Source organism: Paramisgurnus dabryanus, chromosome 7, assembly GCF_030506205.2.
Source record: "Paramisgurnus dabryanus chromosome 7, PD_genome_1.1, whole genome shotgun sequence".
Lineage (NCBI taxonomy): Eukaryota > Metazoa > Chordata > Actinopteri > Cypriniformes > Cobitidae > Paramisgurnus > Paramisgurnus dabryanus.
Genome location: NC_133343.1, coordinates 12,005,656 through 12,023,195, shown reverse-complemented (window position 1 = coordinate 12,023,195; position 17,540 = coordinate 12,005,656). Strand labels below are relative to the sequence as shown.

The following is a 17,540-nucleotide window of genomic DNA, read 5'->3' as shown; positions in this document are numbered from 1 at the left end:
TCTTCAGCCACTGCCTCAGCTGCTCATCATCTATGCGGCCGGAAGAACGTTGACACTCGTAATGGCGCCGCCCTTGTTGTCGTGAAAACTAAGGTGCATATCTGCTGCTTTTGGTGACGTGAACTCTGGCCTACATTAAGTCTCATGTTTTTAAGATTATCTTAAGAACTAAAGAAGAATTTTGTAAATTATGTACAAAACTAGTGTGTGAAAATAGGGCACTTTAAAGGGATTGTTCACCCAAAAATTAAAATTATTTCAATTACAATTCTATTTCTTTTATAAGAAAACACTGAACATGTGCAGCACAGCCGTTATAATTGGTTCTAGGCTAGCTAGGGCAGGTGATGTAGGCTAGTGATCCCTGTATTTACATAGAATGGTCTGGGCTAAGCCCCGGATGTCCTTCAATGCTGGAAACACCCCTGGTTACAAGCCTGTATACGTGTGTGTGTGTGTGTGTGTGTGTGTGTGTGTGTGTGTGTGTGTGTGTGTGTGTGTGTGTGTGTGTCTCAGCAATGCTTTCACAATGCGAGGATTTGATTTCCAATGCGAGGATGCACAAGAAAAAAAACATTCTAAAATTTTACATTTCACAAATCACGTTAGTGACCGCACCAGAGCAAGCACACTTTTGCGGTTCCTCTGGAAGTGCATTTTCTAGTTTAAAGTTGCCACTCAATTTTTGTTTAAAGCCTTCCCGAAAAATGATCTTCTTTAAATACACACTACAATATATCAAATGAAAGAACAGACCCTCTGCTTTAAAAAAAACCCTGTTTCATCCTACCTTCATTTGTTCTCTCATCACCCCTCAAATTTTCAGCTAAAAGCTGAGATAATTAGATTTTTGTGTAGAAATTTGTAAGAGATCAGATTCGGGGCCATGATCAGAACATACACATGATTAAGACTGTGGTGTGTATCGAACAGATATTGTCATTCGGGGTAAACTGTATGAGAAGGATGAGAGGTACCATCTTTCTCTTGCGCCTCATTATCTGTAATGAGATGAGATCGCCACATCCCCCCCCCCCTGCGCCATTGAAGTGAAGGAGCAGAAACACCCATATGCATGACTCGTGCCTCCTGCAGTCAATGGATGCGCAATACACAATCCAGTCTCTCTATTCCTTATGCTGTGGTGTTTCATCCGAGTGCATCAAACATCAAACATGACTAAATCCTTATTTACTTGCGTATGTGTGTCATTGTCTCCAGACGCGAGTGTTTTCTTTGTCTTTCCGTCAAACATTTCATGCGACCCGAATGCACATGCACATACACAAACACGCGAGTCGGGAAACTCGACGCGCTTTTTGGTATTCTTATAAAATACTCGATTGCAAACAGCGCAATTCTTATTTAGTTGCGTATAAGCGCATATCACCGCACAGCAAGTTTTTTAAACACAGGATCACTCGCGTGTGCACACATTCACTGCTTTCATGATCAACACGTGAGGTAATGGCTGCGGCTATAAACAAACATTGTTAAGTTTATCACGCGTGTCCCTTGTTGTGTTTTTACTATAATGATTACACAAACAGGAGTCCAGACAACGAAAGGCTCTTCTTCTTTTGATTTTTTTACTGCACAAAAGTAAACCTCCCGCTGGCCAACCAAACACTAACCCTGTGTTCACGATGGCCAAACAGTACCCTTTACCATGCTTACCATGGTTTATATGCTTACCATATATATATTTTAGTTATTTATTTATTTAATGTGTGTGTGTTTACATTCTATTGAAATTTTTTTTTATAAATTCCCAAGTAAACATTATCATGGTTTTACTACAGAGAAAGTTACAATGTTGAACATTCCTACAAGGCTCATTATGTGGCTCATTATGCTACTCTTTTGTTCTCCAGCTGTCAATCACAGATTATTCAGGAGCTTTCCCGCCTCCACGCATATGGCCTTTCCCAATAAAAAGTGTCTTAGAAATTGTAAATCAATATATTTTTTTATGTGAATGAGTAGGCAGAATGATTTCCACATCATTTTGAAGAAAAAACTCTAGACTACTAGATCCTGTTTTGAAAAGTCTTGGGAAAACATGTTTAGAATGAGTTTTGTGGACTTATATCAGTGACTTAAAAAAATTGCTTTTTCAAAAACTTCCCCAGGGCCCTAAAAACCCTTAGACCCCAGAGGGTTAACTAATGTTAACAGTTCTAACTTTGATTTAAGAAAAAAATATTTGTAAATGCTAAAATTAATAGGTTTTATAGATTTACAAGTAATAAATCATTAATAAAAATATTCATTAAAGGTTTTTCATTTAAGTGCACTCAGTAGTGCATACACGGAGAAACGCGTTTCAAAAATCAAGCAAACATAAAATCTTTCTGTTATTGACAGGGCATATACAAACAAAATTATCTCCACAGCTGTATTTTTTTTTTAATTAAAAGTATGTATACATTACCGTCAAAAACCAGTCTGTGCTTATTTGGTCTTAAAGAGACAGGAACCTTAACTAACCTACTTAAGTCTGTGTCATTAATGTTAACCAAACAAACCAAAACAAAGATAAAATTACTTCTGTAGTTCTAAAAAATAATAATTACATCTAATTTATACATTAAAGAAAGTGTTATGATTCACTTAATTTGATTTCTGAAAAATAATCTGATCCGTGCCTCAAAAACTGTAATGTGATCTGAACCGTGAGTATTGTGATCAGTCACACCCCTAGTAAATTTAGTACACATGCATAATTTCTTTCGGTGTTTCGGTTTTCGGCCTTGGTTTCCTCTTTTTCGGTTTCGGCCAATAATTTTCCTGCGGTTATTCAAATTCATTTGATCCAGCATTGTTGTGCCAATTCAAATACTTAAGTATGGACTCAACTGTCCACAGTAGATGGCCTTCCATAAATAGGAAATGGAACATTGTTGTACCCTGTACTGTATTTTTTATGGCCCTACCTCTTTTGCACCCGGACTTACTTTTGTACAAAATAAATGTTTATATGATTGTAAAGTAAAATAAACTTTATAATCTTTAAATATCATTTGTTGCCCTTTTTTAATGTGCCCCTCTGGTTAAACACTGGCCCCTCCTTGGCCCCCCTAGTAAAATTAGTCTGGAATTGCCACTGGTGATGCATTAGATAAATGAACAGTTGAATATTTCTGCTGATATTTACCAAACTGAAATTGTTGCTTTTATTGTTTATCAATTTTAATCAAATATATTATTTGTACAAATACATAAGGTAAATTACGATTAAGCATTTAAAGTATAATTATTACATAATGAGGGACTAGTTCGGGCCCATTAAAACCCATACTGGGCCCCACATAAGCCCCAGTTAGATTCTATATCAAATTTATGTGGGCTAATTAGGGTGGGGCCATAGTGCAACCTGTGGACAAACCCATCTAGGGCCCATATTCAAAGCCCAAATTGGGCCCACCTTGCAATGTTGGCTGGGACAGCCGCTGAACATTAAAATCTCATTAAAATATCAAACATGTTTTAAGTTTATTTTTAATTTAACTAATTCAAAGTGATTTGATTTGTGTTGTGTGTTAGGCTGCTGAGGATGGAGATGAGACAGCCATTCACCGGAGCTTCATCAGTGTTAGTCTGCAGACGGGTGTGTGTGACTGGAGTGCAAAATACTTTGCTCAGCCTGTTATGAAGGTAGGCACTACAGTTCAGAATTCTGACCAAATTAATCTGGGTCTGAGTAACTAACTTATTTTAGTTATTAAAGGTCACATTCTTTCTGATCCCATTTTTTAAACCCTAGTAAGTGTGTAATGTTGGTATAATAGCATGAATAATACCTGTAAAATGATAAAGCTCAAGTTCCCTGCAGGCGATATATTTTCTTTAACAGAATTTGCCTTTCAAAGCATACAGCGAACAGACGGTTTGGACTACAGCCCTCTAATTTCTGCTTTTTTTGACGTCAGTAGAACAGTTTTTTGACTAATCTCCGCCAACAAGAATACGTCAGTCACCAGCTAAGCTAATGGCAAGCTAAGCTACTATCGAATCACAACACACTAAACAAACTACACAATCAAAAGTCGTTACGTATTTCTGAAGAAGGGACTTCACAGAACAAGGAAGACATCAGCCCGTTTTTAGGACTGTGTAAACAGCGCTATACAGATAAGTAAATTGTGTGAAAAATACCGAATTTTTTACACATGAAACATGAACACGTTATATTGCGCACTGTAAACACAATCAAAGCTCCAAATACAGAAAGAACGGGACCTTTAAATGACTTGAATGATTGTTTGAAGTGTCAAGAAACCCAACAACAATGTATGGGTAAACCAATTTGCTTGATTTATCCTATTTTGTGCGTGCGTGCGTGTGTGTGTGTGTGTAAGCTTTGTTTGACTCGTGCACCATCTTCACACTCATCATTTTTTTCTATCCATTTGTTAATTTTCAACATTTTTGGGCCCAGGGATCCCTTACAAGGGAGAAACATTTCCAAAGACTCCCTTATAATTATAACCGTTATTAAGCACTCGTATTCCACAATTTATTGAACTATTGTTGCACTCTCAACATCAAAGTGCTTCAGTGTAATGTGTTTTATACTTATTTACTTTAGTTTCTGGTTAATTTAACATTATGATTTTAATGATTAATTCATTGCTCTTTAAATAGTGTAGTCCTTTGCAAATTGACATAGGTGTATATGTCAGTGGATAGTGTTAATATATTGTCAGTGTTTAATCTACTTGCTCTATACACGGCACACTTATTTGTTAACTGTTCTACATACTGTACAATATGTGACTTTAAGAGCCAATGAAGTCCATTAAATGTGACCAAAAACTGCTAATACAATATTAAACGTTAAACGGTAGAGTAATATATTAAATATACCAAAAACATGTATAGTTCAGTGGAGAAAAATTTTGTTGTGTTGTGTTATGGTAACGTTTGTACTTATGTACACAGTGTGTGTGTGTTTTTTTTTTTGTTCTTTTTTCTGCATTCTATCTCAGTATTTCAGACATGTCAAGACAGAAGAAAGCCACGTCCATGCTTTCATTATGTATACTTTTTGTTGTTGTTATAACCAATAACCACTAGTTTAAGCAAAGCTCAGTCTTCATGTATAAATTTTACCAGTTGGAATGTCAAAGGGTTAAATAATGTAATCAAACTCAATAAGGTCTCGTCATGTCTAGAACATTTTAATATTCATATATTTTTTTGCAAGAGACCCATTTAAAAAAAAAACTGATCATGCTAGACTGTGTAAGAAATGGATTGGACAAGTGTTTCACTCTAAATTTCTCAGTAAATCTAGAGGGGTAGCAGTTGTTATAAACAAATGCAAACCATTCTCTCCTTCACAAACCTTAGTTGATTCCGGTGGTTGATATGTTGTTTCAGGCCTTCTTTATGGTTTAACTGTGACTGGCTAATATATATGCACCAAATTATGATGATGAAAATTTTATTCCGAAAAATATTTTCTTTACTCCCTGACCTAAACTCACACTATCTTATTATGGTAGGTGATTTTAATTTCACTCTGAACCCTTACCTGTCAACAATCTGGAAGATCTCTGAACGGGAGTATATAATTGAGTTTACCATAAGGAAGTTATTTGCCATCCATTCACAGATATCACTAATACAGTCTGTAAACTTAGAAAACTGGTGGTTTTTGCTAGGATGTGAGGAGCTGGGTATCATCTGCATAGCAGTGAAAACTTATGTTTCCTGATAATGTCTCCTAGAGGCAGGGCTGCTGGAAGTCATTTTGAACAGAGGGTGCTGTGAATCATTTTTTTTACAAAAAAAACCTATGAGCCTATAGACCTATTTAAAATACATTTTAAAAATAAATACATTGAGTTTCACTACTTTATTGTCATATACACTTCAGTGCACACAGCCGGGGTCTGAAACACATCATCAGTTCTCAGATAAATATATGCGCTATTAATCAGAAGCAGAAATACTTTTAATAATCCCAGGGGGAAATACTTTCGTTACAACTTCAGATATACATACATACAACATATTTCCATACAACATATAATATTAATTAAACTTCACAATTTTCAATGTCCGTACGGACGAACATATTTTACTTGCGTTTTTAAGTTAGGATCACACGTTGATTAACAGTGGTAAAATATTCTCACAGTAACATACCTAGTACATTTTTATATAGATCTTTTTTTTACTAAATAGTACTATTACTGTCTGTTTTTAAACTTTTAAATAATTCATAAATTGAACAAAAATAATAAAATGGGTTTAGTTCTGATATTGTTTACCTTTATAAAGAAATTAATGGTGTATAATTACATTTTTAGAATATAGGCTTTTGGTGTTTCCTTTTTGTACATTACATTAACTCTTTCCCCGCCATTGACGAGATATCTCGTCAATTAAGAGAAAACGCTTCCCCGCCAATGACGAGATTTTCCGTCTTTCCGCAATACCGCTATTATCCACCAGGTGGCGCCCTTCCGCAACTTTTTAAACCCGGAAGTATTGCCCTATGGCAAGCGGCTGCATGTCCGTGTCTGTTTTAAAGATCGCTCTGAATGGGATCTCTATGAAAAGTCCGTCACAAAAATGGAATTATCTCTGCTTTTTGCTCAAAATGTGGTGTTTTTGCAGAATCCTACCCATATTCAAAAGCTGATTACAAAAGAACCACTGAAGTTTTTTTTTTTTTTGAAAGCAGAGGTTCTGTTCTTTCATTTGGTATATTGTATGGTTATATATTTAAAGAAGAACATTTTCTGGAAGGCATTAAACTTTGGTGAAAATCATGAAAAACGCTGGCGCTGGCTGGCAACTTTTTTTAAAACGCTGGCGGTGAAAGAGTTAATCCCTCACTAACGGACTATAGTGAGGGATTAAAGTAGTGTCCAAAAAGGAAACACTAAAAGCCTCATATATTCTAAAAATGTAATTATACACCATTTATTTCTTTATTAAAGTATACAAACTAAACCCTTATTGTAAAGTGTTTCAGAAATATTATATATCCGTTAATAATTTAGCAATGTTAATCCATTTTCATCATGTTAAAAAAGTTTGGTGTGAACAAAATAAAATAAAACACGCACAAAATAACACTGTCTCTTTCTGTCTCCATCTCCAAACTTTTTACATAAACCACAAGGAATTAATCTCCAGCTATTTAAATGTTAATTAACAGTTAACCAGAACCATTAGTGTACTTACAATTGCTTGACTAGTCAAAGCTGATCCCACTTGTTGTCTAAAAAATACAAGTGCGGCACCTCTTACTTTGAGGGTGTGTGGAGCCCCTAGTTACAGGTGTCCAAATGTTGAGGTGCGCTCAGGGGTCATGGAGATGAAGGGCCATAATCAGTCATCATTTATGTCCAAGAGACTCAATAATAATCTTTTACACTTTAATCCTTGAATTTTTCATATTTAAAAGCGTTTTTGTGCTGCTGCGCATCCATGTATGTGATAAGCAAACCCGCGTTGTCATCCCGTTAATACTGTATGCGCATATTACTAACGTGCTCTTTACTCTATGAAAAAGACACTCGCGTCACGCATTGCATTGCTCCAGTTGTATAATAGAGTCCAAAGTCTCTCATGAGGGGACGAATGTCCAGGGAGTTCAGAATTTCTGTGTGGGCATGCATCAGCGAAAGGTGTGTGAGTCTTTTCTGGGTCATAGTGCTGCGTACCCATGTCTTTAAAAGACGCAAGGCAGAGAAAATGTGCTCGGATGAAGCCACAGAGGTGGGTAAGCACAGACAGTAATGAAATTAAAATCCAAAATTCACGTAATAACCTACGTGCGTCAAAAATAATTTCCTAAAATATCGATAAGTAATATATAAATTGTGCAAAATATTTTTTCTTAAAAAATATCCCTCTCGCCAAAAGGGGGTGCTGCAGGGCTCTGTTCTTAAGGGCGATTTATAGTCGTGCGTAGGTCCTACGGCGTAGCAGCGACGGCGTAGGTTCCGCGTCGGTTTTCATTTATACTTGTGCGTCGCCGTCCGCGTCGACGTGCAAACACACGCGAAACCGCTGGTTGGCAGTAATCTATGAGTAATCACGCGTGTGACCACAGTAGCAGCAGAAGTCGTCACAGAAGAAGAAGCTAAGCAAGTTAACCCACAAACGAAGAAGAAATAGCAACTTGTTGTGTATAATTTGAGAAGACCAGCAGTGATGGAAGTAAATAAACAGCGACTTATGTTGCAGTTTGAGTTAAATCACTCCTCAACTTGGCTCATCTTTGTTTTCTCCGTCTCAAACGGAAATACCTATGACGCAGTTTTTTTTACCTGACGGGAGGGGTTCTGGTGGACCAATCACAGAGCTTGCGGTCCGCGTAGAGCCGACGCGCTGTTAGAAATTTTGTGAGGTACGCGTCAGGCTACGCACCTACGCACGACAATAAATCGCCCTTTAGTGTGTCAAAATCTCTATGTAGTCCTATATATGCATATAAACAAACTGCTCACCAGAACTCAGCTTTTTTATCTGTTCGATGTTTATGGAGCAACCTCAGCATACACCCTACACACCAGTGCAGGTGTGACAGAGCGCTTTTCCAGCGTCGTGCTAAACTGGTCTCCTTGTGTAACTGTTCTATTCCGTGCCGATCCAACAAAGCCGGGACGGTTATAGTTTCATTTTCCACTGTGGGCTTATTATAGCGTCCTTTAGAATGTAATACAAACATGTCAGCCATTGCCTTGGTAACAAAAAGTTTACAGACGATATGTGATGTAAATATCAAGCGCCTTATGTAGGATGATCATCTACTTCTTGTTTTTAGGACTACCTTTTACCTGATCTATGTTTACTTTTCTCAAATAACACGCTTTACCGACTACAGAGAAAACCTTGTAGCCAGGCAACAGACGAGTGACAGATCCTGAGCTGCGTCGTCACTAAATTCATTCTGTTAGCACGATTCAGCGCGGTTAGACAACTGTGTTGAGAATTCCGGGCCAAGAACGGTTTGTAATTGTGCCACGCTGAACCAGGCTTAAGTGGAAACATAACTGTAACTGCTCCTTGCCATTCTTAAAATTAGGGTTGCTCTGATCAGGATTTTTGCAGCCGATACCGATTTGTTATCTTTGTGATCGTCCGATACCGATTTTTTTATGACTTTAACTGTTAACATTTTTTTTCTAGATAAAGTAATACCACAGATGTTGCCTTTGTTATATTACTTAGTGTAATTTAGGTACATTATTGTTTTAATAGAGAATCAAATCGTTCCTTAGTCAATCAAATAGTTCCTTAGTCAAGAGCAAAGAGTGATTTTATTGAGAGATGAATTAGGTTACTGTAACTTTAAGATGTGAGAGAGATCGCTCTGTTCTCGTGCACTGATGACAGGCAGCTGTGCATGTGGCGGGTATACGCGGACAAGAGCAGCTGTAAGGAAAATAAAAGTTTAAACGGTCAAAACTTTAAAACGCATGCAAATAATTAATTTTTGGCATGAGGATGCAATTGTCCGCGAATGATTTGTGTTGTATACGCAGATTAATGGGGATGTGAAGACGCGTCGCACTGTTGACTTGAGCGCGTCCTCATAGAAAATACACATCTCTCTGTAAAGGCAGAGAGAGAAATCCAAATCTGCACATTGCAAATTAGCAACGGGTTGTTAAAATGCTTGTGCTACGCAGAAAATTGTTTCTAATTGCAGCCGCAGTCAGGATCCCTATGATGGCAAAAGTAAACAGAAAGATTGGTTACTGAGATCGGCAGATTTAGCATGCATCAATCGAGTCATTTAATGCCATTATCAGTCGGGACGACTCCCAAAACACACTTGTACCCAATCAGCAGTAAGGGGCGTGTCTACTAACCGACATCTTGCCTGGGCTGCGTATGTGTGTGGCGGGTCTAACAAGTGAAGGTCCAGATTCTATTGGGGTAGAGGCGTGTTTGTTTAAATTATTTCAAATGTCAACATTGGCTTTCAGAGATCACAGAAACTCACCTTTAATCTGAAGAGTTCTTGGAGTGACAACTGTCAACAGATATTTACCACTATTATAAAATTTAACCAAAACACTTCACTTGTTCATCTTCTATTCATATTAGTATTGAACCAGTGCTTCTGTGTGGTTCCATTTGTTTCTTTTGTGTGCACTTAAATACAAAAGAAACAATTGAAAACAAACTTTTAATAAAAGTGATAACAGACTTTTGAAGAAAACTAATCAACCCAGTAAACCTACTGATATTTTCTTCCTCAGCTTACCTGACTCAGTAACTGCATTCATAATTTGATTACAATGTTAGTCTTGGTCATATCAAAATTCTGTACTTCCAAAATCAAGTGCATTTGTCTCTTTTTGATATATATGTTTTGGTTTAAAGGTGACATAGAATGATTGAACAGGGTATTTATCCTTGTTCTGTGATGTGACATAGACAAAAATTTTTTGTTTGGGTCTGTAATGCCTTAGAAGCTTCCTAAAAACCTCTCTCAGATAGATCTATTAGTGTGGGGGTTTATAAACAAGTGGTTTTGCACCTATTTGGCTCGCCCTACTGGCTTAACTTGCAATCTCATTACTGATTGGCTGACTTTGCTGTCACTCAAAAAATGTAACCAATTATTTTAAAGTGGAGAGGCAGTGAGATGCCTGTGATGTCATAAGCATCAGTTTTTCAGATTGGGCCGTTTTTTGGCTGACATTTCTAAAAGAGGAATTTCTATGAGACTGAGATGTTTAGCATGTCTAGCACTTTTTGTATGTTCGTGAATGTGGGTAGACTACCATTTTTCAACAAAGACAAGGTAAAATGGTTTTTCATTCTCTGTCCCCTTTAAGTTTTTTCTTTCTCTCTTTCAGATTCCAGAAGAGCATGATTTGGAAAGTCAGTCCCGTAAGGAAAGAGAATGGCGATTTTTACGTAACGCTCGAGTACGGAGGCAAAGCCAGCGAGTCATTCAGAGAGGTGCAGCTGCTGTTTTTTCTACCTCAAAACTTTGTATACTGAAAGCTAATCCAACAACATTAACTATAAAAGCATTCACTAACTGTCTCAGAAATTTATATTTTGCTATATTGAACATCGTTAAATAAGCTTAAAGGGGCGGGGAATTTGTCAATTTTATTGTTTTATACTGTTGTCTGAGGTCTACTTATGATGTTCGCGTGGTTTTTACATTCAAAACATCAAAAACAATAAGTAATAGGCTATTTTGTAACATGGATTAGTGGCTCTCTGGAGAAAAGCTTCATTTAAAGGGGCGGGCCGCATTGAAGACCTGGACGTAAACACCCACTGCTGTGATTGGACGGCTTCATTCCCCGTCATTACATGTGGGGAAATGTTATAAAAACATTAATGTGTGAAAATGGCAGCCGAACACATATATGTTTGAGCCACAAAAGATTCTGGGTGCTAAAGATGATACACATAAATGACAATACGTATAGTAAAGTAGAAACAAAACTTTAAACTCGACGTGACTAAAGTACCGTATACAACACAGTAAGCGTGCATCAGATTATAAACTGCGGCTGATAAGCTCTTATCAATAACTTGGTATATTTCTATTGTGCTTGTGAGGTTGCTCTTAGATACACGTAACGTTACATACCACAGTTATATGATAAAAAAGCTTTGTTGAGTGTTTGACCGTTCAAACGCAACTTGCCTAAATTACCGTATACAACACAGTAAGCGGGCATCATAATCTAAATTGCGGAGGATAAGTCCTTCCTTTTCATATTTCTACCGTTAAATTACAATCGTATTGTAAAGTGTTGTACCTTTATTAATCGTTTAATGTTTTTAGTAAATTAAAACAGTCCAACATATGTGTTTAGACACGGATGTTACAACAGGACATATCAAGCGATCTCTTCTAACAAAGCAATAGTGAAACGCAGTAACTAAAACAAAGTAAAATGTCTTACTTGCTGTGTCATTTTCGTCAGATCCAATATTAGTGGTGCTTTTAATCACAGTCTCTCTGCAAATCCAGCATCGACTTGCTTCTTTACAAGTAATCCGCACAGTACACAAGGTAATCAAACACTCCCCACGCGAGCTGGAACTCTTCAAAAACAACCTTTTTTCACACATTCCTAATGTTATTTTCCGAGCCCCCGAATTAAAGTAATCAGCTTCTGTGTTGTTCCCACGCAGGTCTTCCACAACCCTTGTCTTCGTTACCATTGTTACTCTATCATAACAGATCACCGCGTCAAAATAAAAGTCTCTCAGAAAAAATTTATTTAAAAGTCATTTTGGTTACATTTGGGAATCTTTAAAGACATGTTTAATGATTGAGACACATGTGTGTCATGCGAAGCTGTGGGCGGGGCTACAAAAGTGGTCATTGTATTTGGCTATGGGGAGGTGCTTCAATTCTACTTTGACGTCATAGATTTCCGAATTCCACACTGGAGTGTTTAGCTGGCTTGGTGCCAAAAACGGTTATATTTCAGTAGCACGGACGTTTTCAGTTCTGAAACTTGCAGGATGTTCATTTAAGTATGATGACCTCTTATATAACAAACAAAAGTGGTCATTGTATTTGGCTATGGGGAGGTGCTTCAATTCTACTTTGACGTCATAGATTTCCGAATTCCACACTGGAGTGTTTAGCTGACTTGGTGACAAAAACGGTTATATTTCAGTAGCACGGACGTTTTCAGTTCTGAAACTTGCAGGATGTTCATTTAAGTATGATGACCTCTTATATAACAAATTATCAAGTTAAAATTGAGTTTTTGATTCACCGCTCCTTTAATACAATGAAGTATGATGTCTTCTAAAGTTTTTGTTGCTCTGTTTATATAATACCTTAAAAGGAATGCATTTTCACCAGGAAGCATATTTTTAACTTGTTTGACTCTGTGGACCCTGTATCGGGTCCAGAATTATCTTATTTTGACTTAATATAAAATATTCCTTTAATTTTTAATGGTCTGTGATGGACCCAGTACCACATATGAGATACTGTTTGAAAGCTTAGACTCTCTACTTTCTGCAAATATGCATAACTTTGAGATTTGTTTTACTGTAAGAAAGTTATTTACACTTAATTTACACTATCACCCCCCCCCCGACAATTTATTATATGATTTAATATTCACATATTTCATATTTTTCAAGTATGACAAACATGGGCAAGTCTTATATCAAATGAAAGCTCTCATTCTCAGGAATAAGGCTACATCGTTATTTTTGCTCTATTATTAACACATAACCAACAATCATTGAATGAATAAGGTAAAAAATTGTCTTTTGTAAACATATGGGAAACTTGAGTGTGGACTGCCTCAGATAGCACATATAGCCACAAATGATACACCATCTTTTATTTTAGGTCCTACTCTAAAAAATGAGTCCATTCACAGCATTTTCTTTGGTTGTGTGCATATATAATCCCTTGCTATTTATTATATGTGCAAAACAAAAAATTAATATTTATATGAAAAATGTATTTTCGCACTCTTCAGTAAAATAAGAATAACTTTTGAATGCGACATGCTAAAGAGTTCATTCTTTTTTTGGGTGTTTACTGTCTGCTGCTGGTAACAACCAGAACTGTCTGCAGTCTGCTAGAGCACCCAGAACCAGAGTTATACACTATCAAAGACAGTATTTACAACATAAAAAAGAAAATTTGGTCGGAGCCTATGGTGTAGTGGGCAGTGCTCCGACATATGGTGCAGACGCACTCTCGGCGACCCGAGTTCGAATCCCGGCTCGAGGTCCTTTGCCGAACCCGTTCCCCTCTCTCCACCCTATACTTTCCTGTCCTCTCCTATCACACTGTCTATCCAATAAAGCCACAAAAAACGGCCCAAAAACATAACTTTAAAAAAAAAAAAAAAAAAAAGAAAATTTGGTGTTTCAGAAATTGTATACAAAAAGCGTATTATTCCTCCCATTAGTTGGAGTAAAATAACTTTTGCATTTATTATGATAGAGAAAAAATTCCTTTTTCCTCTGTAAGCTGGCAATTGCTGGAATCAAACAAAACTGTCTGCAGGTTTCGTTACCACTATTTATTTTTGTGTTTTTTAGAGGACTGACAACACATACAACCATGTTGAGCACTTTTAACAGTGTTTTATGTAATTTCAAAGGGTTTCCTGTAAAATGATACCAAACTTTTGTATGTGCACCTCTGCATGTGGGTATGAGAAGCTTTTGAAATTGGGTAGGCCAAATCCAGGCGGAAATCCCCAAAATAGCCTCAGAGTGTAAGAGTTTAAGCATTTACAATGCAAATGCTTTATCATTGGGGAAAGTGCTGAATGTGCAAACACACTTGCGAACAGTCAAAAGCAGTATTCAGCCAGTCACTCGGCATTCTGACTGAATTTATTACTGGCTAACATTAATAATTAGTACCGATAATTAGAGCTGTGTTCAGTCTAGGGATGCATCGATCCAATTTTATTTTGCTGGCTCAGGTATCTGACTAACCGGACAGATCCCAACAAATCCGATTCTTTGCAATATCATCGTTGTTACTAACAATCTATTCAAAGACAAACTGTTATAAAAGCCTCGTAAATTTCATTCACTAAATTTCACGTTTTTTTAAGGTTATTAAAGTTCACAGAAACTCTGAATGAAGTGGTACTCACTACTGGGTCTTAGGTTAAAGCACTGGAGTAGCACACTGAATGTAACACGTTATTCACAGTAACTGTATTTTAAACGTCTAATTAAAGAAGGCTCCTTTTCTGAACTTAAGGTTCTGGATGGGGTATAGGAATGTAGGAAAGTGTGAAAGTATGCCGGTGCAGTGCCAGTGAAAATTATGTAAGTGAGCAGTAGTGACTTATACCTGACACACGCTTCAATAGATAGCCAGTGGAGAGAGATGAAGAGGGGCATTACATGAGCCCTTTGGGCTTTTGGAAGATGAGTCGGGCTGCTGCGTTCTGAACCAGTTGGAGTGTTTTGATGCTCTGTGCAGGAAGGCCAGCAAGAAGAGCATTGTAGTAGTACAACCTAGATATTACCAGGGCTTGGATCCGGAGTTGTGCAGCATGCTTCATAAGGAAGGGGCATATGGTGTTTAATCAGACCCATAAGTCACGTGCACAAAAACCACACGCGAGCGAGAGATACTATTCCCAGATGGAAAAGAGAGTGCATCTCCGCTCAGCGCACACAAATGCTGTCACGCGAACAAGGGCTGGGATGAGCACTTGCTCGACTCTATGCTCTCACAGCTGCACCACAGCGCTCGCTCAATCAAGATGAATTTTGTCAATCAAGATCAATTAGTACTGCCCCTATCAGTACTAATTGATATCAGCTGCTTTAGTCCTAATTGATGGCCTATAAAGGGAAGACTTCATGATGGGTAAAAGCAAAGAACTCTCTCAAGATCTTCATAATCTTATCGTTGAATGGGGGAATGGTTATAGGCTCATTTCCGGAATGCTGAATGTCCCTGTGAGCACTGTGGGGGACCAATATCCGGAAATGGAAAGAGCAGCACTTCACCATAATCCGGCCACGATCAGGTGCTCCACATAAGATCCCTGTCCGAGGAGTCCAAAGAATAATCAGGAGAGTTCTCCAAGAGCCAAGGACCACTCGGGCAGAACTTCAGGAAGACCTTGCATTAGCAGTTACTGTTGTTTCAAAGAAAACTATAAGCAATGCACTGAACCGAAATGGCATCCATGCACGCTCACCACGCAAGACGCCATTGCCGAACAAAAAGCATGTTGAGGCTCGGTTAAAGTTTGCCCAAAGAGCATTTGGAGAAGCCTGTGGATTATTGGGAGACTATAGTATGGTCAGATGAAAGCAAAATTGAACATTTTGGCAGTCATTCTACACACCATGTTTGGAGAAGAAATGACACTGCCCACCACCCCAAAAACACCATACCAACAGTTAAGTTTGGGGGTGGAAGCATCATGGTTTGGGGCAGCTTTTTAGCAAGGGGTACTGGCAGACTTCATATTATTGAAGGCAGGATGAATGGAGAAATGATGAGCTCTTTTCCAAAACACAATAAACGCATTATTTAATCAAACAACAACCTTGTTGATTATAAATTCAAAGTTAATTATATATTTTTTCAAAATGCTATAAATCCATCACACTGCAGTCCATGTTTTCTTTATAGTGAGCTGGTGTGTGTATGCATGTATGTATGTATGTATGTATGTATAATTTCTGGTAATCTTTGTTTACACTATACTTATTTTTGCTTTGTATATTTAAAAAAAATCTTGCTGTTCCATTTGACATTTTTCACTACATATCTTACCTCTATTTCTTTTCATTTTATTTGTACACAGTCCAACTGAAAATGCTTTGACAATACATGTACAGTCTTTGTCATGCTGATAAGGTACACTAAAATTAAAATCGTTAGATTATATCACCTTGCAAAGTTTTGTACAGGACTACACTAAAGTTTGCTAATGCTAAGTCTAAACCAACTTTGTGATCTGACAATAGCCTCTTTCACACAGTAATTCTGGTAAATTACCATGAATTTACCAGTAAATACAAAAATGTGCCGTTCACACATGCAGCGACGTTCTGTCTTTTTACCAGTAAGACATCATTCACATATCAGTATCAAAATACCAGTGAAAAAGCGGAAGTTAACTGTGGCGCGCGGCCGGCGAGCTCAGTGTTTTATATGTAAACAATGGCGGGTTATGACTTAATATCCACGGCTCGTATTTTGTTGTTTTCACATCTGTGGCAAACGCTGACAGTCGCAAAGTTGTTTGTGACCAAACAACATTAGCATTAGGCGACGTCAAACGGAACTAGCATTTGCACATTATGCTTCACAGAGTGTATGCTAAGGACGTCGGCAATTCTGCAAATTAAGCTATTTTAAACAACTTTGCTGAAGAAATGTGAATGTTAACTTAAGGCAGGGGTGTCAAACTCAAGGCCCGCGGGCCAAATCCGGCCCGCCCCCTCATTTCATCTGGCCAGCGAGAGTTTACAAATTATGTTAATTATGTGGCCCGCAAGAGTTTACAGATTATTTTAATGTTATTATAAGTTTTATTTTTTTGCAGGTTATTTCCTACATTGATTTTATTAGCAGCCACCAAAACTAATTTTTGTCCCGCCAAAGTCTTTTTGTAATGTAATTATAGTGATAATGTTTATGATTGCATGAGAAAGAACGAGCAGTGCCCCGCACGTGCGCACTACTAGAGTGGGCGTGTCTGAATGCGAACGCTGCAGCCTCCGGAAGTCGCATATCCAGGCTGCATACGTCATCAAGACTGTCTTGTTTCAGAATATTAACAATTATAAAGTTAAATATTATTCTTTGTTTATTGTAAATTGTTGTAATATGCGTATGACTTGCGAATGTAATGGTGAGTTAACTTGAATAAACCAGGCTTGATGACGCTGCCTATGCGACCTCCGCAGGCTGCAGCCTTTGGAAACGGACAGTATCTGCTCATTCTTTCTCTCCCTCTCTCGCGCACGCTCACGCGGATCCAGCGAGAAAATGTTTTCCGTCTCGTGTACAGAAATGTTTCGCGATGTCCAGCTGGGATTAGTTTACAACGCGTCTA

General features: G+C 37.7%; 1 protein-coding gene across 4 annotated transcripts in view; it reads left to right on the top strand.

Annotated features, from left to right (window-relative positions):
* rptor (regulatory associated protein of MTOR, complex 1) overlaps positions 1-17,540 on the top strand; it is a 343,625-nt gene that overhangs the window by 268,381 nt on the left and 57,704 nt on the right. For all 4 annotated transcript variants that reach the window (XM_065253269.2, XM_065253268.2, XM_065253267.2 and 1 more), the window contains 2 exons: positions 3,547-3,657; positions 10,839-10,944. In XM_065253269.2, the coding sequence (XP_065109341.1) occupies positions 3,547-3,657; positions 10,839-10,944 (217 nt within the window). The remainder of the gene's footprint in view (positions 1-3,546; positions 3,658-10,838; positions 10,945-17,540) is intronic.